General features: G+C 42.7%; 1 protein-coding gene across 2 annotated transcripts in view; it reads right to left on the bottom strand.

The window, feature by feature from the left end:
* Vav3 (vav guanine nucleotide exchange factor 3) overlaps positions 1-26,388 on the bottom strand; it is a 328,577-nt gene that overhangs the window by 251,861 nt on the left and 50,328 nt on the right. For both annotated transcript variants that reach the window (XM_048363568.1, XM_048363566.1), the window contains exon 2: positions 10,036-10,152. In XM_048363568.1, coding sequence (XP_048219525.1) covers positions 10,036-10,152 — 117 coding nt within the window. The remainder of the gene's footprint in view (positions 1-10,035; positions 10,153-26,388) is intronic.

The raw sequence follows: 26,388 nt of genomic DNA, 5'->3' as shown, positions 1-26,388 counted from the left end.
AGAGGAGGAGAAGAGAGGGCAGAGAAGAGAGAGCGGTACCTCTGTTTCCATATTGAACTAAAAAGAGAACAAGCCAAACTTTTCACTGCTTAATCTGCAGAGCAAGCCTTCAGAAGTTTCCGTTCTCAAATGACATTTCTAGTTCTGCAAATAATACCCTCAGTAGGTACACCAACAGTGTTTGCAAAATCAAAGTGATCTTCCATATCGCACTTTCATCTCAAAAATACCAAAAGATAGGAACAGAAGTCTCTATAAATACTCTCTGAAAGCTGGCAATCTTAAGGAACTTCAAGATCACTGAAAATGGTGTAGATGTGGACTAAAAAGAAAAGCCAAGGCCTAGATGCTTTCAGAGGCTTACAACTAGTCGTGATCAAAGTGACACTTACCTTATCAAACATGATGTACATGAATTACCCCTACAGTGAGGTTGTTCACCATCACAAAGGGATTGCAGATGTGAAGAAATGGAGACCAAGTTAAAGGACTGACTTAAGAGCATTTGCCAGAAAACATAAGACAAAAATGCAGTTTAAGATGTGCCTTGTTAAAAGACAAAAAAATACCCGTGGACATGATCAGTTAACCAGGCCTTTAGACATAAATACAGGGAGATCAAAGGAGGATATTCTTAGGAGAGGATCACAAAAGCTCAATAGGTATTGTAGATGAGCACATGAAATGATTTCATCAAAATGAACTCCAAGAAATGGAAACAAGAGGTGTTCTTGTTACTTTGCTTCTTTGGTTTTATTTTCCTCCTGTGTCTCTGCTTCTATTTTCTGTACTTTTGGTCTTATGTGTAAGTTTATCTGTTTGGAGGAGAGTAAGGGGGAACAGAGAAATGGGGGAACACAGAAATGGCAGAACAGATGGTGAGAAGAGGCAGGCAGCAGTGATCCTCACTAGATGCTCTGTTGAGTGGGATGGAGGGCTTGAGGGAAAAACGGGCGGGGGGGGGGGGGAATAAGGGAAGAGGTGATACTGTTAAAAAAGCAAAGTACTTATTGGCTTACTTAAGGAACTGTGACCCCTCTGTACATCACCTTTACAATAACAACAAAAAATGAAAATTTAAAGATGTGCCTTGTAATATATACTTAGTATGTCATTTAATTAAGAGAGCAGCAGCAACACAGTCCTCCTTCCAGCATGTCTTGAGTATTTCCTAAGGGTGTTCCTGTCCTCTTGTGTACAAGGACTCCCCCAGTTGCACACTCCAGCCTCTGTTTCCTTCCTCTGGGCACTTGCCGCTGGGTGTAATTATCTTCTCTGCTTATGGTTGTGTTTCCTCAACTCAGCACCTGGAAGGCCAAGGGTGCTGACTGCCTGCTCCTGCACTAATGTTTTCAGAACGCAGGGAGAGCGAGGAAAGGAATCTTCTCCTGTCCACCAAAGGTTCTCTTCAAGACATGCACTGGACGGCTCACCCATGTCAAGTATGGAACCCTGTGTTGAACCCGGGTCTCTGCACCACCCCTGGAATGCAGCAAATGGCTTGGGGTTGCTCCCACCGTGGGCTCCCTTCCTGAAATCTCAGCAACGCACTCACTGTCTCCTGGTATAACGTGTGACTGCCAAAAAGAAGTTCCTTCCTGCTCATGCCTTCTACCCACACTTCCCATACTGTTTCCATCTCAACTAAGTACTCATCCCCACGAGCCACAGATCTCATGGTGTGAGGTATGGCGGCGAGACTAGCATTCGTTTGCTCCTACTCTCAAGAACGTGCATCACGTTGCTTGAAAGGGATCACTGTATGTTCCAGGCACACTGGCTCACGCCTGTAATCCCTAACTACTCAGGAGGCTGAGATCGCTGAGGCAGTTTAAAGCCAGCCTGGGTAGAAGAACATGTCCATGGGACTCTTATCTCCAACTAACCAGCACAAAGCTGGAAGTGGAGCTGTAACTCAAGGGGGAGAATGCCAGCTTTGGGCAAAAAAGCTCAGGGATAGTGCCCAGGCCTTGAGTTCAAGAAACAGAGAAAGAGAGAGACAGTCAAAGAGAGACAGAGAGATAGAAAGAGCACCATGTATGGCTTTTCTTTGGCATGGACAGGTGTTTGAAGTACATTATAACCGTCCTCTTTGTCTCCTCAGCTACTCAGGAGCAACCGCTGTGTAAAACTATTAAATGCAACATTCCAGAAATAAACAGGTCATAATTGTTAAGTAGTTCCCCACTCTAAAAGGTATCATAAACTCTCAGCCATACTAGTTAATCCACCCGTTGGATATAAAACACCCATAATCCAGAATATTTCTACACAGGACATGTCCCAATGTTAGCACCCCATTCATTTAGTTACCATCTTGTTTGACAGGGTGACTGTCACAGTACTACAATGCCTATGTCCAAACAGCTCTCATCTTACTTTATAATGGCCCCAAAGCTCAAGTAGTGAAGCTGGAAAAAAAAAATTCAAAGCCATAGTTATTCCTTACATGAAAAAGTAAAAGCTCTCAGTTTAAGAGGGAAAAACCAGCTGGGCACTGGTAGCTCATGCTGGTAATCCTAGCTACTCAGGAGACTAAGATCTGAAGATTGCGATTCAAAGCCAGGGCAGGAAAGTTCATGAGACTCTTATCTCCTATAAACTAAACAGAAAAAGCCAGAAGCAGCACTGTAGCTCAAGTGGTAGAGCACTAGCCTTGAGCAAAAGCAGCTCAGGGAGAGGGTCCAGCAAAAGAAAGAGAAAGAAAACACTTGTATGCAGAGGTTACTAAAATTGACAGCAAGAGTGAATCTTCTGTCTGTGGGATGGCAGGCTGTATACACATTCTGGTTCCATTGGACAAAGGGAGGAACCAGGTCCTGGGCCAGAATGCACGGCATGGAAATCTACCACACTAACCAGATCAGGGCTTAGGAATGGAGGCACAGACCTATCATCAGAGCTTAGGAAACAGGTATAGCAGGATTGTGAGTGGTGATAAAAGCCAGTGTTACGTAGTAAAATCAAGACCAGCCTGGGTTGTAAGACCCTGTGTCAAACAAAATGAACACAAATTAGCAAAAAACTAACTGTGACTGAATGAGCTCTGGAATTTTTCATGAGGATTGAAATCAAGAGTCAGAGTGCTGTCCCTGAACTTTTTTCACTCAAGGCTAATACTCTACCACTTGAGTCACAGCTTGACTTCCAGCTTTTTTGGGTGGTTAACTGGAGGTAAACATCTCATGGACTTTCCTACCCAGGCTGGCTTTGAATTTCAATCCTCAGATCTCAGCTTCCTAAGTAGCTAGGATGATAGGCGTGAGCCACCGTGCCTGACTCCATGTAATATTTTAAGACCATGTTCAATCATGGGTAACTCAAGGCACAGAAAGGAAATCCATAGATGGGGGTGGGAGGAACAACTGAACTGGCCCTTACCCTCTGCCCTCGGTTTACTGACTGCTTTTCCCACAGACTCCAATTCATGCTCCTCACTGACTGAAGTTCCATGAGGGAAGGATTGCCATCTGTGCCAAATACATAGCCTCAGGAAGAGGGGGAGAGGGAAAGACAAGACAGAGATTGAAAGGTACAATATATGTGTATTTGTGGGTGTGGGTACATGATACAGGGGAGAAGGAGGGACACAAAGAGGGAAGGAGCTCTTGAATGGAATCAGTGGGGCCAGGGGCAAATATATATATATATATACACACACACACATACATACACATACATGTGTGTGCATGTGTATATTATAAATAGTACAAATAATCATATATTTAAATATTATAAATAATTATTATACATCATTATATATAATTTTTTAGTATAGATCATTTTGTGAGTCGTGATGGCTGCAATAACTCAGTGGAACTCTTGGGACTAGGCTCTGCAGGATTAGGAAACTGAAAAATAGTAAGAAAGGATAACATGACCCAGGTTTGGGAATGCAAAGGATCCCAGCCAGTGAGAGGGGGTGCCTCGCCCGGCAGGAGGAGCCATTTCAAGGCTAGCTTGGACCTGTTTTGTTCTGTTGTGGTTTGGTTTGGTTTGGGCATTTGTTTGTCTTGTAGAAAAGGCAAGCAGGGGTATGTTTATACAGGCCTTTGTATAGGTTCTAAAATAGTTTGCCTTTTCTTCTCTTATAAGCAGCAGACATCCACTCTCGGCCTTTAAACAAAACCTGAGTAAAAATTTACCAAATGTACAGTTTGGGAAGGTCACTCTAAAGACTCATCTGTAGTGATTCACAATGTAAGGCAAGAAAATACTTTTAAGAGACTATTTCAATAATCTTAGGAATAGCAGCCTTTGTAAGACAAAAGCAAGAACAATGGGTTTGGGGGGCTTGGGGTGTTTTTGGTTTTGAACTATCACAAAGACATATAATGAGCAAGCCTTACCCAAACAGAAATAAGCTTGGAGAGGAAAGAAAAGGACTGAGAGTCTGTAGTAGCTCATGCTTGTAATCTCAGCTACTTAGAGAGGCAGAAAATGGGGAACCAGTTCCAGGGCCAGGCCAAGCAAACGTGTCACACCCATCTAAAAACTCAAGTGATAGAGAATAAAACCCTAAATTCAATCCCTAACATTGCCCCCCCCCTCCAAAGAAGAAGAAAAATGAGGTTAGGGGTTTTTTTTTTTCATATTTACGTCTGAACTGATATCTAAATAGCTAATCATAGGCAAATTTGAGAAATCCTAGATTGTGCAAAGGCTCATTTTCCTCAAGGCAAAGCTTTTCAGTGTCTTTATTATGTTATATCTCAGACAAAGTAACGGTATTTGCCCAGATTATTATGTGAGTGTGTGTGTGTGTGCGCGCACACGTGTGCACGCGTGCGTATATCTCCACCCTAGCTTCCTGTTATCATTTCTCAGGACAATGGGTTTCCTTGGGAAATTATTTAGGAAAGGCTGTTGCTGAAGTTTGTATTAAGATTAGAGTGAACAGCTTTCTGAGCTATCACAAAGACATATGATAGGATCTTTCATGGTCAGCTACAGACTAAGAAGTGAAGCTTGAGGATACCTGCAAAGCTCAGAAGCCTTGGTGGGGAAGATACAAGACATAGAAAGAATGAACATGTGTGTGGAGGCATTAAAGCATTCTAAGAAAGTGAGATAGATCCAAAAGTTTGCAGCGCAGGTCAACTCTCAGAAAGCCAAGGAGAGGAAGAGAGCTCATGATAGGACAAGCAGACACACACAAGGGACTACTGGTAAGGTGCCATTTCCTCCTTTGCTGAAGCAGACTCAAAGAATGACAGGAACAAGGTTTCTTTGTCCAGGGAGAAATCACTCCCCTCTAGGGCTCTTCCTGCGTTATGTAAACACATCCAGGCATCACTCTGGAGATCGGGGTGAGGGAGGAGGCCGAATGCAAGAAGACTTTTTCTCCTTTTCTGGGGCTACTGGTTGATTGGCAGGCAAAGTCTAGGATCTTCTTGAAGGACAGAGACTACAGATCATACTTGCTGCTCTAGACAGGAAGTTATGGCCTATACAGTATGACTAAGGAAGACGCCCCCCTAGGCTTTCTGGAGGGAAGGCTACAGGGGACTCCTGAGCAGAATTCACTGCAAAGCAGGGAAATGTGGCTTTGCTAGGCTTAAAGCAGATGAGGATGGAGGGGAACCCATTTGGTTACCCTGAGGCTGAGCAGAGCTGGCAGTACAAGGACAGACAGCCATGAGAGAACTAGAGCAGTCCAGGAGCTGGGCCGGGTCAGTCTTCAACAGTATCACTCTGGCAGACAATCAAAGAGCTCCCCTCCCTGTGGGGCTCCACAGCAACACTGACTCTGACTCATGCCCTGGAGCCTGCAAAACTTTCTGCGGACTGCAAAACCTTCTATGGGCTGCAAATGGTGCTGGCAAAACTGGTTCAACACCTGTAACAAATTAAAACTAGATCCTTACAAATCATCCTGCACCAGAATCAACTCCAAATGGACCAAAGATCTCAAGGTAAAATCAGATATCTAAAATATACATAGAACTCAAAAACTTTAATTCCTCCAAAACAAACCCTCAAAGAAGCAACAGCCCCTTCAACAAATGAGCTAAAGACATAAAAAGAGACTTCTCTGGAAAAGAAAGGAGAATGGCCATGAAGAAGTGCTCTACTGGCCATAAAAAAATGTAAATAAAAATAACACTGAAACTCCACCTCACCCCAGTAAGAATGTCTATTATCAAGAAAACTAATAATAACAGATGCTGGAGAGGATGGGGCCAATAAGGAACCCTACTACATTGTTGGTGGGAATGCAAACTGGTTCAGCCACTCTGGAAAGCAGTATGGAGGTTCCTCAGAAGGCTAAACAAAGAGCTCTACTACGACCCAGCAGCCCCACTTTTGGGCATCTACCCAAAAGATTACAAGCAAGACCACACCAAAGCCACCCGCAAAACTATGTTCACTGCAGCACAATTTGTCATAGCTAAAATATAAAAACCAACCCAGAAGCCACTCTGTAGATGAGTGGATCAGGAAAATGTGGTACACGGACACAATGGAAGTCTATGCCTCTATCAGAAAGAATGACATTTCCCCGTTCGTAAGGAAATGGAAGGACTTGGAGAAAAAAAATCACACTAAGTGAGCCAGACCCAAAGAAACGTAGGCTCTATGGTTTCCTTCATTGGGAATAATTAGTACTCATCTAATATAATCCTAGCAGAAGATCACAACAGCTCCATAGCTGTGTACATATGAGCACATAAGATGATGCTAAGGGAAATGAACTCCAAGTTATGGAAACAAGTAGTTTATCATTGTTATCGTTATTTTCAACATACCATGTGAAATTATGCCCTTTTTCTTTTGTCTTTCTTTACCCCTAATATCACTTTAACTGCTTTTGTTACCCTGGATATTGTATATAGGTGTGCTGGAACTAGGGAAGGGAAAGGAAATACCAAAATTGAGAGAGAAAGGGTAAAGAGACAAACCAATGCAACAGCAATACTTACAAAACTATATGGTGTAAACCAACTGTACAATTCACTGAGGGGGGAGGGAACTAGGAAGGAGGGAAGGTGGGGGAAAATTTGGGAAGAGGAAACAAGTTGGATAAGAAATGTATGTACTGTTATAGGTATGAAACTATAACCACTCTGTACAGGAAAAAAAATCTAGAGGAGCAGATCAAATGGCTCAACTTTTACTTGTTTGTAGGGGATTGCTATACCTTTAAGACCTGGTGGGGCTGGGGATATGGCCTAGTGGCTAGAGTGCCTGCCTCATATTCATGAGGCCCTGGGTTCAATTCCCCAGAACCACATATACAGAAAATGGCCAGAAGTGGCGCTGTGGCTCAGGTGGCAGAGTGCTAGCCTTGAGCAAAAAGAAGCCAGGGACAGTGCTCAGGCCCTGAGTCCAAGCCTCAGGACTGGCCAAAAAGACCTGGGATTGCCTGCTATCCACTCCCATCTCCTTCCGGGTTCTACCAGAAGAGATGCCAAACCAGCCCCACCTCTCATCTATGAGCACATGTGCCACCATGGCGCCGGCTGAGCCAGGAGGCCGTGCCAAGAGGCCGGGCCTCTGCGGGAAGATCTGTGACATCACCGTGATGGACAGTTCATTAGCCAATCGTTAATACCCAGTTAGTTCCTCCTCTTCCTGCCGCCATTACTGTTATATAAACCCCTCCCTTGAATAAAAAACCCTTTGGAAGCCGGTAGTCCATCGGACGGCTCCCCAAAATCTCCGTGTCCAGCATCTGCTCTTAAACGTAAGGGGGATTGGGACACGGGTGGTTTCGGCAGCCCTGTCCCAGCTCAGCTTAGCCCGACCCGGACACGCTCTGCCCTCCCGCCGGCAGGAGCAGCGCGCAGAGCCGAGTGTCCCTCACAATTAAAGGCTTGGCGTCTCCCCAGGGGAGATGTGGAAATTAAGCCCAACACTTATTTTCTTCAGTTCACAAACAGTTGGGTTTTTTTTTTTTTGGCCAGTCCTGGGGCTTGAACTCAGGGCCTGAGCACTGTCCCTGGCTTCTTTTTGCTCAAGTCTAGTACCCTACCTCTTAAACCAGAGCACCACTTCTGGCTTTTTCTATATATGTGGTGCTGAGGAATCAAACCAGGGCTTCATGTATGTGAGGTAAGCACTCTACCACTAGGCCATATTCCCAGCCCCACTGGTATTTCTAAGGTGACAGATGCACCAATTTTGGCAGAAGCAAACCAATGGGTGACTTCAACACAGCAAGTGTGAGTTCACATTATAACCCACAATCTTAGTTTGATTCTGCTTGATTTATCTCTGCCAAAATATTGTATAAGTGCCTAGAAATAAATTTATCCCTAAAAAGTAGGTAACTCATACCTTTACATTCAATTTTTGGAATCTCAGCTTTCATACAAAGTTTCTGTTATTGAATTAAGCTAACAGGCCAGGCTATTCCAGTAGAGTAAGTCCATGCATTTTTTTTTTGGTTGTTTCTATAATGCCACCAATTTATAATACCACCATTTCTTGTATATTTAACTGAAAAGTGAAACTGGTCTTTTGAGCTTTTGAAATGTACTTTTTTTTTTTCATTTCCCTTTTTCATTTCCCCAAAAAACAAGCTGAAAATCAATTTTTTGGAGGGCTAGGAAAAGGATGAAGAAGAATAAACACAAAGCCATGTCTCCTGTTTCTCAGGGCTAACATCTTAGAACAATGTCCAACGTATGTGGGCTTTTACCTGATTTCCCTTTGTCTTTATGGCTGTATTTATTTCATGGCCATAGGCAAATGTGCTTCTATTCTCTTACCAGAGCCTAGCTTTAAGTTCCTTGTACCAACAAATTCCTTGTACCCCACCATTTTATTTGGGAACACAAGACAGTTAAATAACAGCTTGCCAGGGGTAAAAAGAAATCTTAGAAGCCATGCTGTTGCAGAAGGTGATAGATATCTCAAATATTACAAAATTAATCTGGATCAAAACCACAGAGATAAAGAACTCAGGCTTCAGTCTCCCACAGAGAAGGGCTTTCCCAATTGTGTCATACTTCAGCATCCACCCTCTCATGTTTTGGTCTAATCTTATTTGGGGTTTTGTGTGTGCCAGTATGGGAACTTGAACTCAGGGCCTAGGTGTTGTCTTTTAAGTTTTATATTTGGAGCTCCACCACTTCAGCCACATCTCACTTCCAGGTTTTGGGGTGGCAAATTGGAGATAAGTCTCATAGACTTTCCAAACCAGCATGGCTATGAACCCTGACCTTCAAATCTCAGCCTCTTGAACAGCTGGATTGTTTTGGTCTACATCTTGGTGTTATTTAGGTCACTGCCAAACCAATTAATCCATAACTTGACTTATTTTATAACCAAAATATTACATCTTAGCAATGACAATAAAGTGTTACTCTCAGACAGACTTGGCAAGATACTAGCACCTGAATTAGAAAATAAAGGCACGATGTGCCAATTTCTCAATGTTTTATGCACACACGCATGTATGCCTGTATGTATGTGTCCTACCATGTTGAGTAGTGAACCAGCACTAGAGCATGGTAGGCCACTGAGCCCTAATTTTTTTGTTTCTATGTCTTTATATTTAGTAATAAAATCATGAATAGAAATTAAGCACTGTTACCTCAGTTACTTGGCTTCTACAAAGCTCCTTTTGCAAGGTGTTTAACTTTATAGCCAATCTCTTTAGAATGAAACAAAATGTAACCTTAGAAAGGATGATTTATTTTGCCTATCACGCATTTATTAAACTTAAAATAACACTATTAAACTTTCTACATGAAAAACATCACTAAAGCCTAACCAATAACTACTGAAATCCAAGGTTCAGAAAGTACCCAATTCCTCTGACTAGGTACATAACACTCTCTCTCTCTCTCTCTCTATATATATATATATATGTATATGTATATGTATATGTATATGTATGTGTGTATATATATCTATATATCTATATATATCTCTATATATATATCCTCAATGATTGAGGATATAGCTCAGTGGTAGAGCACTTGCCTAGCATAGACTGTGTCTTAAGGTCTATCTCCAGCACTGCAAAACTGAAATATAAAATATGAAAAAAGATAAATTTAAAATAAAAATAAAACATGCTGTTACCTTCCCAAAGTCTCGAACATCAAACAGGTCAAACGCCTCAAAGAGTTCACTTTTCTTCATTCCAAATGTCTCACAACATGCCGTAAGAAACGTCCGGATGTTCTTCAAACAGAGAAACTGAGGGATAGAAAAGCGTTATCAGTAGATGCGGAATTTTCCCAACTGCTACCCAGCGACTGCCCTCCTCCCCATGTGAAGTGAGGAGGAGGAAGCACGAGCCCCACTCCAGGTTGCTTTGAGGTTGCTTAGGAGAAAAGGAGGAAGAACAATGGCCCAAATGAGGTCCCTGAGTAAAGCAAAGGGGAGAGAATCAGATGTTCAAGGACAGAGGCTAACCTCAGAGAGGTGCATGGCCAACTCCTCCACACCAGCTCAATAGGGGGTGGTGGAGAGATGTGACAAGGATGCTAATGACAACTGAAAAACAAGAAGTCGGGCCACTTGTCTGTGGCTCAGGCCTGTAATCCTAACTACTCAGAAGTCTAGGATCTGAGGATAGCAGTTCAAAGCCAGCACAGGCAGAAAGCCGGTGAGACTCCTATTAACCATAGGAAGCCAGAAGTGGAGCTGTGGCTCAAGTAGTAGAGCACTAGCCTTGTGCACAACAACTCAGGGACAGCGCCCACAAGGAGTTCAAACCCAGGACTGGCAAAAACAAGTCAGGATTCGCTTTTAGCATCTAAGACTGAGATACATACACATACACACACACACACACACACACACACACACACACACACACACACACCCTGAAAGTAAATTAACTCTTTTCAAAATATTACCTACCATAGCACGTACTTTTTAAAGAGAACATTTATGTATGTATACACACACTCCTGCAGGCATATACACACATTATATACATACATGTCAACACTTTATATATAGTGATTGAGCACACCTCAATCACACCAAAATAATTTCTAAACCTGTTTTTAAAAACTTAATTTCCACTTTTAAAAACTTAATTTCCACTAAGTAGCCAACATATTAGCATCTTTGCTTTTATTTGTTAGTTCATTTCTGTGCTGAGGCTTAAACTCTGGGATTGGGCGCTGTCTCCGAGCTTTTTCACTCAAGGCTAGTGCTCTACCACTTGATCTGTCCCTCCACTTGTGGCTTTTTGGTAGGTCGTTGGAGCTAAAAGGCATTGACTTTCCTAAGATTCCTCAGATCTCAGCCTTCTGAATAACTATAATTACAAGTTTGAGCCAAGAGAATCTGGCTTCTTTTCTTTTTAATTTAAAAGCACTGTCAATATTTTTGTTTTGTCTTGGTTATTTAGGTAAAGCACATCTGATTTCTCTATATTTAAAGCATTCAGATTTAAGTGTTGTGGGCTTAATTTAGACAAGAGCCTCATCCTTTACAGGAACCACCGTGAGAGTCTTAAATATTTCAGGAGGGGCTAAGCCACCAGGGAAGATCCGATCCTAAGCCTTTTGAAGCAGAAAGGCTGCAACCAATCAGCACACACAGTTCCTGCTTTCGCTTTTAAAAATTCATAGAAGACCTTTACAACACCGAATCCTCTGCATGCTGCTCTTCCCCACACAGAATTGCTTATTTACAGATCGAAAGCCTTGCATTCTGCCAAAACAGGCAATAATTACTCTCAGGGGGATTATCCAACTGTTCACTTGCAATATTTCTTTTACATAATTAAGTGCCCAACTCATAACTCACCAAGGAATAAAGACATAAAGTCAAACATCACCTTCCGAAGATTTCTTACCAAACCCCAATTTTGTGTAGAGAAAACTTTACCAGGTTTCTATAAAGTGCTTTACTCTCTAATTCGGGGGCGGGGCGGGGGTGTGGAGAGGTAGGGAAGCAAATAATGTCACTGAAAGTAAAAACAGGATATAATAGTCATTGAAGGCAGAGGCACGAAGGATTAAAAACAGGGTTTCCCCTCATCTCTGGCATCAGTGTTACTAGCTTTAATTGCCCTTAACCACTACAATTCTACTTTAAAATAAAATCAACAAATATTTATTTTCATTTGAAAAAAAGTCCCTGGTTTGCTGGCAATACCCACGCCTGACTTCCCCTGTTAAATGTATGTTTTTAGTCAATGTCTTTGGAAAGGGCAATGCTACAGACACTGGCCCACTGCAGCTCAGGAAGAAGGGGCTGGGTTGCAAGCTTCTGTTAGGCCTACCAGGCTCCAGAATTCAGCTAATAGCAGGAGGCATGCAGGGTTGGGCCATATGCACACGCAGGACCTCAGTGGAGGGACGGGGAGGCCCGCCCCATGTCATTATGGAAACCCCAAACACAGCTGAGCCTGGGGCCAGCTTAGCTGGCCTGCCACTGAAACGCCTTTGTTCTGCAATTCCCTCCCTTCTGTTAAAAAAAATTCAACCTAAAGGTTGAAAGAACAGGATGATGAGTCCTAACAGCATTATACACACTTCTGCACATGTCCCCTTTCCTTTTGTTTATTAATTTATCTGTGTTTTTCCACAGCACTGTGGATTGAAACCAGGGCTGTAGTTACCATTGGGCTACATCCTCATCCCTTCTCTTAGGGGGAGGCAGGACTGGGGTTTGAACCCAGGGCTTGGGCAGTGCTCCTTAGCTTTGTCACTCAAAGATGATGCTCTACCATTTGAGCTACAGCTCAACGTCTAGCTTTTTTTTTTTTTCCTAGTTGGAGTTAAGAGTCTCAGGACTTCCCTGCCTTGGTTGCCTTTAAACTATGATCCTCAGATCTCAGCTTTCTGAGTAGATAGAATTATAGGCTTGAACCATTGGGGTTTTTTTTTTTCCCCTTATTTTTAAATTTGACTGAAGTATTTGAAAGTTAAGTTTCAAGCACTATATTTCACGCGATAGTTCAATTTGCATCTCCTAGAAACAAGGACATTTCCCTACAGACCAGCAATACCAGTATTATATCTAAGAAAACAGCACCTTCCGATACCTAGACTCCATCCTGCATTAGATCTCTACAATTATCTACCCGATACCTTTTACCTTTTTTTTAACCTAACTCAAGCTCTAGTCAAGTTCCTTCTTTCATTGCATTTTTTAATCTCTGCAATTATCTTCTGATCTGAAAATCCTGCTTTTTTCTTTATGCCACATCGACTCTGATGAAACCAGGCTGATTGTTTTATAAATGTCCTACATTCTGCCTGAATCTGATGACTTTTCATTGAATCACTGCTTCTAGCCTTTGTATTGCCTCCAAACTGAAGTCTAGACTCAGCAGAAACAATCAGCAAAAACATTTCATCCCGTGAACTGCACATTCTAACCCATCACACGACAAAAAGTGTTAGGTTGTTCCACTGCCTACCTAATTATAAGCTCAAGCTCATGGTTCCTGCTACACCCCCTATTGTAAAAGCACAAGTGTCCCTTTGTGTACATAAATAACCCAGAGGGTAAAAATGCATTACCATGTGGCTGTCCTATTCCCAAGTCTTTTCCCACAATGGATCTAGCATCTATTGATTATCCTTGCTTTACTCCATCTGAGAGTATAAAACAAAGATTTCTTTCTAATTCTGACATTAGTTTCATATTTTTTGTTTGAATAAGAAGGGGATCCTTCTTCTTTTTTGGTTTGTAATAATTGTCATCATTATTCCTTCTGATCCTCATATTGTCCAGAATTCGCCCTTCAAAACTAGTTCTTTTGTCACAACTCCACCCCTCCTTGGGTTCTTGCTTTCTTATGTCAAGCTGTTACCAATCCCTGCTTGTCCTGCTCTAATTCTGGACTCAGCCATTTCTCCAGGCAGATCTGTTTCATTTGTTAATAGTAAATCACTTAGGAACCGAAGCCTGAGCACCAGGCTACTCCTGACTACAGGAGCAAATGACATTAAAAGAAATAATGCACCTACCTTTTGCTTAAGCCATCTACCAGTTGCCACAGCAACAGCTAATATAAACTGCACTGACCTAATGGGATCTTTCAGGACATTCTACACTTCTCTTTGTGGAATGCCTAATAAGCAACTTTTTATATTGTAAAGTTCAGAAGAAAGGATGCTTGAGGTCACTAAAGATGATAAGCAGGAGATTTAATGACTAAGAGATATTCAGTATCTCCTATAACATTATTTCAGTATTTTTTTCCCCGGGTATATTTGTTCTTTGTGATTGGAAAGAATGTGACAGTCCTTCATGTAATCTGAAGCAGTACAAAAACACTTTGTCCTGAAAGACAGTTAATGAGGTACCAGGGTAAGCCCATCTCACCATTGTTGAATTACGTCTTACTCTTGAGCAAAAGCTACACAGCTTGGCTAAAAACCTGTAACTTATTAACAACAACCTTAGGATTTTTCAGTATTTAAAATTCTAGGAATTTGAATTAAATAATTTAGGATTTTTAAATTACTGTGTGCATACATGCAAGATAAAGAGCTAATAAGGTTACAAAGTGTTAGTAGTTACTCATTTACTTAAAATATATTAACGTGGCACCTATTGTGTGCTTGGCATCATGAAACATCATAAAATGGACCCCTAGCTAGGTCTGATTTCTTGGTATGTGGAACAATTTTTAACTTAATGAAAGTACCAAGAACTCAGTATAAAAAGCAAGCGTGGGCTGGGTGTTGGTGGGTCACAGTTGTAATTCTAGCTACTCAGGAGGCTGAGATGTTAGAATCACAATTTGAAGCCATCTGGGACAGGAAAATCTGTGAGACTCTAAAAAGCTGGAAAGAGAGGTGTGGCTCACGTGGTAGAGCACCAAACTTAAGCAAAAAAGCTAAGTGGCGGGGGGGAGACCTGAGTTCAAGCCCCAGTACCAGCATAAAACAAGCAAGCATGGTGTACGGTCTCATGCATGCCTAATAATCCAAAACTACTCAGTAGGTGGAACTCATGGTGTGAGGTCAGTTGAAGAAAGAAGCTGGTAAGGCTCCCATCTCCATCAATAAGCTAGGCCAAGTCACATACGCCTGTTATTCAGAGACACCAGAGGCATCAGGAAAAAGGGGCACAGACCATCCCTGAAAATAACAAAGTCATGCTTAGGGCACGACTCAAATGGTAGAATGCCTACACGTTTAGCGAGCCTGCGGCCCCGAGTTCAACTCCCAATCACACAGAAAGAAAAAGAACATGACCCAGGCTCCCCCACCCCCCGCCTTCCCATCTCCACCGCCACACAGAGCGCACAGAGGTATGCACGGGGGTGGTCATGGGCACACAGTCCTTCAGAGGTTCCCAGGAGTCCACAGACGTGTGCACGAGGGTGGTCATGGGTACACAGTCCTTCAGACGTTCCCAGGAGTCCACAGACGTGTGCACGAGGGTGGTCATGGGCACACAGTCCTTCGGATGTTCCCAGGAGTCTTGCAGTGCCAGACACAGATTTTTAGAATAACGGATACCGCTCTAAAAGACGAGTGGAAGTTGACCAGGAAAAAGAAGGGGGGTGGGAGGGGTGGCTGATGCCCTGGGATACAAAGGAAAGAGCCGGACTCCGGCTATGTGCGGGAGCAGGAAGCGAGGAGGAAGGCTGGCTCTGATCACAGCAGCCCTGAGGAGGAGCCGTGAAGAGAGGCCCGGAGGAAGGGGGTGAGGACGGCCAGGCCTCAGCCAAAATGAACCAATGAATACCGCATAAAGAAAGGTGCAGTTGAAAGGACTGAAAGCAGCAGGAGCAGAACACTCTCGGAGTTTTAAAATACAACTCAAAATTATTTTGTGATTAGCAGGAGTATGATTCCTTTTTCTTTCCTTTGTGTGCCCATACCCGGCTTGAATTCAGGGCGTAGGCACTGTCACTTAAGTCTTACTCATTCAAGGCCAGTGCTCTACCCCTTAAGTCACTCCACTACCTCCAGAAACGCATGGACTTTCCCGCCTGGGCTGGCTTCACTCTAATCTTCAGATCTCAGCTTCCAGGGTAGCTAGGAGTACAGGCTACAGGCGCGAACCATCCGTGCCTGGCAGGGTTAGGACTCCGGAGTAGCTATGTTCCAGACTCTATGCAAAATACCTGTGCCTCTCAGGCTTCATATCCAACTCCATCAGGAAAGTGTTATTTTTCTTTTATATAATTCTAGTGAGGCTTAGAAGAAGTTTATCCAAGTTTATGTAGTTGAATTTGCCAAAGTAATGGAATCTGGATTCAAATCCAGGCATTCTGGTTACAAAGACTGTATCCTTAACTACTAAACTCTAGTAAATCCATTTCAAAGTGTGTGGTATTAAGTAGTGTCTTTTTTTTAAATTAGGAGGGTGATGTAGAGTAGATATATAGCAGACGAATGATTAGAACACTGTCATATTAACCTGGCATGAAAAGACATTTAGATTACGAGGGTAGGAAGGAGATTGGAAAGAACTTCATGCATATGGAAGGAAATATCTAATACATAGCAGAGTAAGGGTAGAGCAGGGATTTAGAGAAACTTAAAGGCTATACTCATGTCTCTGCCTGGGCACAGGATAGCCAGCACTGAGTTCACTGAAAATAGCAACAACAAATGCGGACTGTGTGTGAGGACCCCAGGAACCAACCAAAGATTGTGTGGGTTCTTTTTCTCTGGGGTGGGGTGGGGAGGGGGTGTCCTGGAGCTTTATACTCTCTCTGGGCTTTTTCACTCATGGCCAGCACTCTGCCACTTGAGCCATGCCCTTCACTTCCAGCTCTTTTCTGGTTAACAGGAGCTAAGAGGTGCTTGAATTTACCTGCCCAGGCTGGCTTCCTACCACAACCCTCAGATCTCAGCCTCCTGAGTAGCTAACAGAGCCACAGGCTCTAGCTGCATCCATCCATTCTTATCTTCCACCTCTGGAACAGTGCCATGAGGAGCTGCCTCTGCAATACCAGTGATATACAATGTGTTCCGATAACAAAGCCCCCCAATCCCTCTGTCCCTCCAGAAAGACACTCATAGGTTACCTATGGTCACATATAGTTACTTATAGGTTATAAATGGGTGAAAATAGTACAAAAGCATTCAACATCAATGCATATAACTTTCAAAGAAGAAAAAAGTTTACCACCAAGGAAGGGCTAAAATTGTATCTAAAATTATCCCTCAGGCTAAGACTCTCTGGATTAGAAAACATTTCATAATCAGAAAGTTATCACCACCAAAGTGGCTTACCAAGATGCAACCATGTTGTCACTACCTCAGAGCTAGTGATACAGATGGGCTTGAAGGGAACATTTAAAGGTCAGACTGTCAAGTTCACTACCATACTAAAGGACCCTTTCCCTCTGCTGCCCAAGTGAAGCACATGGCTTCTTTTGGCTCTTGTTGTAGAGCTATCTATCCTGTCTTCTCTCAAGGAACAACGCGACTTCAACCACTCAAATGTGAACATGACTTCAACTACTTCAGGACTGTGAGTAATAATGAAATGAACAAGCGTTAACTGAGACTACATAGAAGAAACTTCTCAACAGCTTCCTGTGAAATGAGTTACTTCAAACCCAGTGGAGAAAGGGGCCTTCCCAGAGGAAGGCTGGCAGTCCACGACAAGCAGAGGAGACAGACAACCACAGGGACCACAAAGACAACAGAAGTCCAGCTGTCTGATGGAGAAAGTAATGTCCAGGGTCTCCTGTCTTAGGAGACACTCATTCTTCCATTAGAAGTCCTGCATTTGAATTCTAAGTAGCCATTAATAGATGGCAGTTTTGAAAAACAAAGAGACTTTCATGAACCTAATTTACCAGTATTTCAGTAGAAAGCATTTACTTGTAACCCTAACTACTCAGGAGGCCAAGATCTGGGGATCATTGTTGTTCCAACTAGTGCAGACAAATCCAAGATACTTTTATCTCTAAGCACTGAAGAGCTGGAAGTAGAGGTAAGGCTCAAAAAAAGCTAAGGGGCAGGGTGCCCTGGACCTGTGTTCAAGTCCCAGGACTGGTACATACACAGTCTTCCTTCCTAGCTCAGCCTTACTGAGCTCAAGCTTTAAGAAGCCTCTTCCCAGTGCTTTGCCATTCAAACCCTTTCTCTACCCATCTCCAGGTGGCTCAAGTCATCCTCTCTGGAACTCTGGCAAAGCAGAGAGATAGAAAAGAGAACTACTACTAAATGAAGTTTCTTCCTTACTCGAGGTTCCTAAGTTTGTCCTTTTAACCATACCTTCTCCTTTCACCCTCTATATCTGCATCTTAAAATTAAATGGGCTGAGTCTCCATGGGATTTATTTGTTGGAGGGGATGGTCTCTCCTTCTCCCCTTTAAGTTAGTTGATGGCAGCACAGGGATGGCGTCCATTGATTCTGGTCTCCTAGAACTCTTACTTCAGGACTGATCACAGCTTCACGCTCTTCCCCTTGTCCTCCAAATCTTACATAAAGAACATCAAGGGTACTCAGGGAAGCAGGCAGGAATGGGGAGAGCTGTTCCTTAGCTTGATCCTGGGCTCAGATCACTACAACAACCTCTCCCCAGCTTACCCAGAAAATTTAAAAGCCAGAATTTCCATTTGAACAACTGTCTACAGAATGACTTACTGTCAATGGTAAAATGTTTTTAAATCACTTCATCAAAATATAGTAAGCCAACTGCACTTAAATTTCATGTTTTGTGCAATACATGTGACTTGACAGAAATGATTAAGTTCATAAATGTCGGGCTGGGGATATAGCCTAGTGGCAAGAGTGCCTGCCTCGGATACACGAGGCCCTAGGTTCGATTCCCCAGCACCACATATACAGAAAACGGCCAGAAGCGGCGCTGTGGCTCAAGTGGCAGAGTGCTAGCCTTGAGCGGGAAGAAGCCAGGGACAGTGCTCAGGCCCTGAGTCCAAGGCCCAGGACTGGCCAAAAAAAAAAAACAAAAAACAAAAAAAAAAACATAAATGTCAGACTGAGATGTAAAAATCCACCTAGGTCCTCTTTGCTCCAGACCTCCTGGCCCACTGCAGCAGTGGTAACAACGCGGTTCACAACTCCAGCCTGTTGACACAGTGGACAGTGCTGGAAGAAGACACCCCATCCGTTCCGTGTTCGTATTCACAAAGCTCTTGGGACAATGCATGTCTTCAAATCTTTTTTAATGAATGGATGTGGGTGCATTGTGGCTGTAGAAAACTCAAAGAGCACATTCTTTGGTTGGCAGGGAACTCAAGAGTAAAAGTTTACATTCGATTCTCATGGTATCCTTGTGTGTTTATATAGCAACATCTTGCCACGCTCAGAAACAAAATACCACATATCCACTTATATTTAGAAGCTAGACCTAAAATACATGCAGACTCAGGGACAAGTACAGAAGCATAAATATTCACACATCTAGTTACTTAGAACATGAATGAAAATGTTTGAGGAGTCGGTGGTGTTGATAACCGTGACTTCAGTTTAGCAGCTGTGTTCATAAATTATCTTTATTCAGCGCTGCCCACCTCTGATTTGTGTTCAGTGGTACACTATGGACTGCTGTGAGGGACCCATTACACACATGCACACATGCACACACTCACATGCACACACCACAAGCCCCTCGGCTGCTTCCACCAGCTCGTGGCCCCCTAAGAACTTGCAGAGCCCTGGGATCCACCTCCAGAGCTGTCCAGATAATAAAAAGCAAAGGGAATGGAAAGGACATTTCTAGCATACCATACATACTTGCATGTAACATTGTTCTTTCCCAGAAAACAATGGGAATTGTTTCTAGTACAAACCATGTTCTTTGGCTTCACGCCTTAACCAAAGCCATGATGTCAGAGCTAAACGCTAAACAATTAACGTTTCCAAGCAGACGACTTTAAAGGAATGGAATAGGGATGGAAGGAAAACCAGCAAACTTCCTGACTCAGGTCTGTGTCTCCCAAGGTTTGCTTCTGTGAGGGCGCACTTGCCCAGTGTTAAACGGTAGGAAACTTATTTTGGACATTTCTGATGATAGCTTCCAAATGCCAATATATTCATACTCAAATACTAATCCTAACATGGTTTAATCAGATCAAGATAACTACAGCTGTTTTAGAAGTACTTTGTGGATAAGAAAACACGTGTGTACGCGGCGCACGCGTGGATGTATACATAATTTATCACAACTGGAAATGACGTGTGAATAAATTGCATTTAATGAACTAGAAGGATGGATTATTCATGAATAAAATAAGTAATGGTAAAGAAAAAAAAGGAATTTGCACTTAGTGTGCCTTACACACACGTTGTGTGTCTCATACCTTCAGTTTTCAAGGCTTTTGGCATCGTTGCATTATCCCCTTGACACATGATGTGATTCTAGTTTTTATACTGAAAAACTGAATACCTAGCAGTGTAGAGATCAAACTGACCTAAAAATACTTATTTTACTATGTTTATCAATCCGTTAATGAAAGCGATAAATATCATTGCCTTTAAAAAGAAAAGGAGCACTCAGCCATACTGTCACCTAGAACACAGTGAAACCAAAGAATGCTAAAGCGCGGCCAGTCTAGCAGATTGCCAGTGCTCCTAGCTATCTCGGAAGTCTGAGGTCTGAGGATCACAGTTCAAAGCCATCCCAAGCAGGAAGGCCCACGAGACTCTTTAAAGAATATAAAGCCAGAAGTAGAGCTGTGTCTTAATTGATAGAGCACCAGCCCTGAACAAAAGAGCTAAGGGACAGTGCCCAGACTCTGATTTCAAGCCCTGGAACTGGTGCGTGTGCACGTGCACACGCACGCACGCACACACACACACACACACACACACACACAGGAAAATGGCCAATCTATACTCCCAAGAAGGCTTTCAAGGCTCTCTATCCATGGTATAGGAAACAGACATTCCTTCTGCACATGCCATAAAAAGGCAGTAGAATGTTGTAGCTAACCACCACAACTTTTTTTTTTTTCAATTAGTGGTGCAATGGTGGTTTAACAAGAAAAAGAATAATAGTAAAAATAAGAGCAGAAAGCAGCAGCAGTGGTCTAATGTTGGTATCTACTAATGCAGACCCGGAGAATGATAACAAAATCCCACACCCCCTACCCAGGTCAGAAACAGGCAGAGGATCTCAGAACAGCAGGCCAGACAAGAAGCCAGCTCCTTGAGGAACAGGGAAGAGAATCTTCTTGCTGCACCATCTTGGAAGGAGGCCAGCTGGGCTATTTCCCTGTGACCATGCAACACAAGGAAAAACTCTCCTGTCTATGGTGACATAGAAATCTCCATTACGTTTAAGGATTAAGTTTGAAGAGTGAAACCATGCAGCCTATGTTTCTTTGGGTCTGGCTCACCTCATCTAATATAATTTTTCCAAGTCTTTCCATTTCCTTATAAATGGGGCAATGTCATTCTTCTAATGGAAGCACAGAATTCCATTGTGTATATGTACCACATTTTCTTGTTCCACTCATCCACTGAGGGACATCTGGGTTGATTCCATATCTTAGCTATGGTAGATAACGCTGCAATGAACATGGTTGTGCCGCTGGTTTTAGTGCAGGTTGGTTTGTGATCCTTTGGGTAAATGCCCAGGAGTGGGGCTGCTGGCTCATAGGGGAGCTCTATGTTTTATCTTTTAAGGAACCTCCACACTGCTTTCCAGAGTGGTTGAACAAGTTTACATTCCCATCAACAGTGTAGTAGTGTTCCCTTTTGGCCACATCCCCTCCAGCATCTGTTATTGTTAGTTTTGTTGCTAATAGCAACTCTTAGTGGGGTGAAGTAGAATCTCAATGTTGTTTTGATTTGCATTTCTTTTATGCCGAGATGTTGAGCATTTCTTCATGTGTCTATTGGTTATTCTTATTTCTTTTTCAGAGAAATCTCTCTTTAAGATTTCAGGCTACTTATTAATGGGGCTGTTGTTTCTTTGAATTGCATGGTTTCCTTCACTTGTAATTAACTAGAATATGCCTTTAAATTTACACGTTAATCCAGTGGACAGTAGAATATGAATAATTACACTTGGACGTGATTAAACTGCACTCTAAGCATTTTCACAAAGAGAACAAAGGAGGATATTCGTAGGAGATGTTCACAATGGCTCAATAGGTATATGCATATAACCATATAAAATGATGCTTATCAAAATGAACTCCAAGAAATGGAAACAAGAAGTTTTTTTATTGTACAGTTTGCAGTTATTTCTTTTTTCTTTATTTTTTCTCCTTTGATGTATTCCCTGTTGTCATTGTTTTTTATTTCTGTACCCTTTGTCTTGTATTTAAGTTTATCTGATTTGGGAAAGGGAAGGAGAATCCCAGAAGCAGTGAAACAAAAGGTGAACCAATTCAACAGTGATACTCAGTAGATACTATGATGGAAATGAACTTTACAATTTGGGGTAAGGGGAGTCGGGAGGGAGGAAAGTAGGAGAAAATGAAGGGATGGAGGGGGTGACACTGTCCAAAAAGACCAAAAAGAATGTAACTGTAACCCCTCTGTACATTACCTTCACAATAAAATTTAAATTAAAAAAAGAGAAGGGGGTAACACTGACTAAAACTCATTGTATTTATTGTATTGTTGACTGGCAAGTCCTTTGTGCAACTACATTAAAGAAAAGTATAAAAAAAAGTTTTATGAATCTGCCAAATCGGACAGTGAGAGCAAAACTACTGTGAGGACTGACTACAAACAAAAAGCAAGGGAGTCTGCATGCAAGGAGCCGCAGCTCCTGGGGCCCCTGACCTACAAGAGCCAACAACAGCAGTCCCGGAATACCCAACGCCACCCTGAAGCATCTCCCATCCTGTGCCTACTAATGCCCAGACACTGCACATTCTACACATACTCTGCACAGCCCGAGCCGGGTGGGGAAGTAGGAAACGCAAAAGGGAAGAAAGCCACGTCTTATTTGTTCAGTCTTCTACTCTACTAGGTAAGGACTGTCACGAGTCCCACACAGATGAGCTGAGTGGGTGAGAACAGAGAGGTGACAATGACCTCATTTCATTGCATACAGCCAGGAGGCTCAGGGTCAGCTTCTACTCCAGGTCCCTGGCTCTCAAATCCCTGCCTTTAACAGTTATGACACACTGTCCCCATGTGGCAGACTTCCCAAACCAGGGAGCGCCGAGCCACAGGGTCTGCTCCCAAAGGAATGGCAGTACTGTGAAGAGAGCACCCAATCAACAGCCTACTTCAGTCTCCACCACTAACGCACCTGGTGTGGCGAGAACACGGATGAAGGACTCCGGGCAGTGAAGGGTGAAGTCCAGTCTACGGCCTCCACTGAGAGGCTGGATTGCGAGTTCAATGATGAAGAAATGGTATGATGAGAAAGAAGCAAAGAAATCTGCCCACATGAAGGCCTGTGCTTTCGGAGGAAATGCAATTCAACTCCAACTCAGCATTAATTTCCCATTCGTGACAAAGAGCAGTGAAGGCAAACTTCCGTATCCCAGATAGGGGATAAGCATGGGTCATGGATATCTTGGTGAACACACACATACACATACACTATGCAGAACACGCCATTATTTCATTCCACCATAGGAATATTGGTACAGTAAACAACCCAAGGTCATGGTGGCAGTCAATCCCGGTGCCCATGCCGCACAGTCTCCCTGGGTGATGACAGAAGGTTGCACAGGAGTGTTAGGACCAGAGGACGAGGCCTGTCACACAGAAGCTGACTGCTCATCTCCAGAAAGAAGAGCTCACCAGGATACCATTTCTCCTCTCCTTTCCAACTTCAATGCCTGGATAAAGTTAAGGACTACTTGTACCCACCTCCCTTCTTCCCAAAGGACAGCTCAGATAAAATGCATCTTGTACCATGGATGACGTCCAAAATGTATTCCTATGGATTTTTTTTAATGGTATGGGATTTGAACTGATAGCCTCATCGTGCTTGTTAGGCAAGCACCCTACCACCTAAGCCATATCCCCAATTCTGAGTCCTACTCATTTATGTTGTTATAAATTTGTACTTTCTTCTTTCACTGCAGCCCATGTTGGAAACTTGTCACACTGATTTTCACACATACACACACACCCGAAGACCATGTTTTTGTATTTGGTGGCAACCTGCAAACCAGTGTAAACTAAAAATCAACATTCAAAAGCAAAATCTGGGCTGATAATGGGAAGAACCATTAGAATGAAAGTACAACAAAAATACACCCTAAAGCATTGTATTGCCAGACATTTTACACATGATTTTTGTTCCTATGAAAAGGTGAGGAAAGTATGATTTACCTTTCTCAAATATGATACTAAGCTGAACTGGGAAATCAGCAGAACATTTGTCTGCTAGTCAAGGGAAATTCTCTGCAGTTGACTCGAGACCCACTGCCCCATGCAAACCCTCAAAAGGCAGCAGTCTCACTGTTCAATGGTGTGTACCTGACTAGGGCAGTGTAACTCAGCAAACTGACAGCCAGCTTTGATCTGAACAGTGTCAACCATGAGCTGAACGTGGCATTTCTTTGGGCTATAGTGACTGTCAGCAAATGCTTTTCATCACAGCAATATCAACCAAGAGCCTTATTTAAAAATATCATGGCCAAGTGCTGGTGGCTCACACCTCCTAGCTACCCAGGAAGCTGAAATCTGAGATCTGAGATCACGGTTCAAAGGCAGGCCAAGCAGGAAAGTCCTCATGAGCCTCTTATCTCCAATTAACCACCAGAAGAATGGAAGTGTGCTGTGGCTCAAGTGGTAGAGCACTAGACTTAAGCTGAAGAGCTCAGGAACAGCGCTCAGGCTCAGAGTTCTAACTAAAAACATTTGGCTGGGCACTGAGGGTTCACACCTGTAATCATAGCTACCCAGGAGGCTGAGATCTGAGGATCGGAGCTCAAAGCCAGCTAGGGCATAAACGTCACTGTGAGTCTCCAATTAACCCCTCAAAATCCACAAGTGGATTTTGCTCTCTTTCTCCTCCCTAGCTATAGAAGTGAATGTCACTTTTAATGACTTTCCATAGGTTGCGTCTGCTTGCTGATTCGTTTTGAAGCAAAATTATTCTCCACATATTCAGCCATTGTTGCTCTGTGCCAAACGACACTCTATTTTCTGCTCATATTTCTAACCGCTGGTTAATATTATCTCTCTACCCACACTTCCTCAAATTTAGCAGCATCCCCAAATTTTACATAAGCCAAAAAAGAGAATCATCTGCACTGTATAGTCTGAGCTCGGACGAGTGAAATGGCCTTCCAGTCAACTCGCCGGTGGGTAGGGAAAGGAGCACAAACCTGTCTGACCCCAGAGCCCTTTCTTCATGAATAAACTAGTCACCTTCTTAAAGATACTCTGTTCCTTCTTGTCATTTGTGGGGGGCTATAATTATTAGCACATGCAAACTGTACAAATTAATAGGATGAACTGTGTGAGAGTTGCCTGTGAGATGTGTCTGTGTATCTACTGTATGCTGACTTGCCTTTTTTTCAGGTGTATACCCGAGTGGTATAGCAGAATCAGATGGTAGCAACACAATTCTTGACAGCAGCATCTCAAATTCATAGTAAGACCTTCATTTCGTTTCTAGTTCTCTTCACCTGTGTGTGTACATACATACATACACACATACATGTACACATATGCATATATGTAGCTGTGTGGATTTAAGTGCATGTATATGCATACATACATGTTCATAGACACATATACATAATTGCACATTGGTATAACATCTGCCTTAAATTAGGCTATGTTTAGAAGAAATAACAGTCCAGGCAGCCTAGGCATAAACACAAGATTCTAATTAAAAATAATTTGAGCACAAAGGATTGGAGCTGTGATTCACGTGGTAAAGCACCTGCCTAGCAAGCATGAGGCCCTGATCCAAAACCCCAGTGCCACCAAAAAAATTGGGGGGGGGGTTGTCCACTGGAATCTGACAGGTTTGACTTTGTATCACCCACCCACTAATTAGGTGACCTGGAGAAGTTAACTTTCTAAGACCTAGACTGCAAAGTGATTCTATACCCTATAGGATACTCCTTATTCTAGTGAAATGCACATAAAACATAATTTTAATAAGCAGAATACAATCTAAAAATTATTACTACTACAGATAACATGATGAATCAATGGATTCAAACCTATTAATGAGTTTCATAAGACCAACAGGTCAAAATGACATGCTATTGTTTCAGTAATTATTATTAGGCAATTATTTAACCCAGGTCTCCTTTTATAAGATAGGAATAACTGTATTATTTCCCTAACAGGACTATTGTATTAGGTATGATAGTCAAAAGTTTAAGTTTCATTATTGCATTTCATTCATCATGAACCAAGTGTCCACCTCAAGCACAGACTGACTACAGCAAGGCTAGATGCTCAATATACACAGAAGACCAAGGAGCTTCCGCTCCCAAGAAGACTGTGTCACAAGGAATAACTTTAAGAAAAATTCATCATTATTCTTCTCTTTACCTGCTTGTAAACTTCCTTTCTGATTTTTTGTTGTAGTTCATGGGGCTTGAACTCAGGACCTGGGCTTGAAGTCAGGACCTG

The sequence above is a fragment of the Perognathus longimembris genome, chromosome 15 (assembly GCF_023159225.1).
Source record: "Perognathus longimembris pacificus isolate PPM17 chromosome 15, ASM2315922v1, whole genome shotgun sequence".
Lineage (NCBI taxonomy): Eukaryota > Metazoa > Chordata > Mammalia > Rodentia > Heteromyidae > Perognathus > Perognathus longimembris.
The sequence above is the reverse complement of the archived record's forward strand: the minus strand, read 5'-3'. Positions and strand labels throughout refer to the sequence as shown.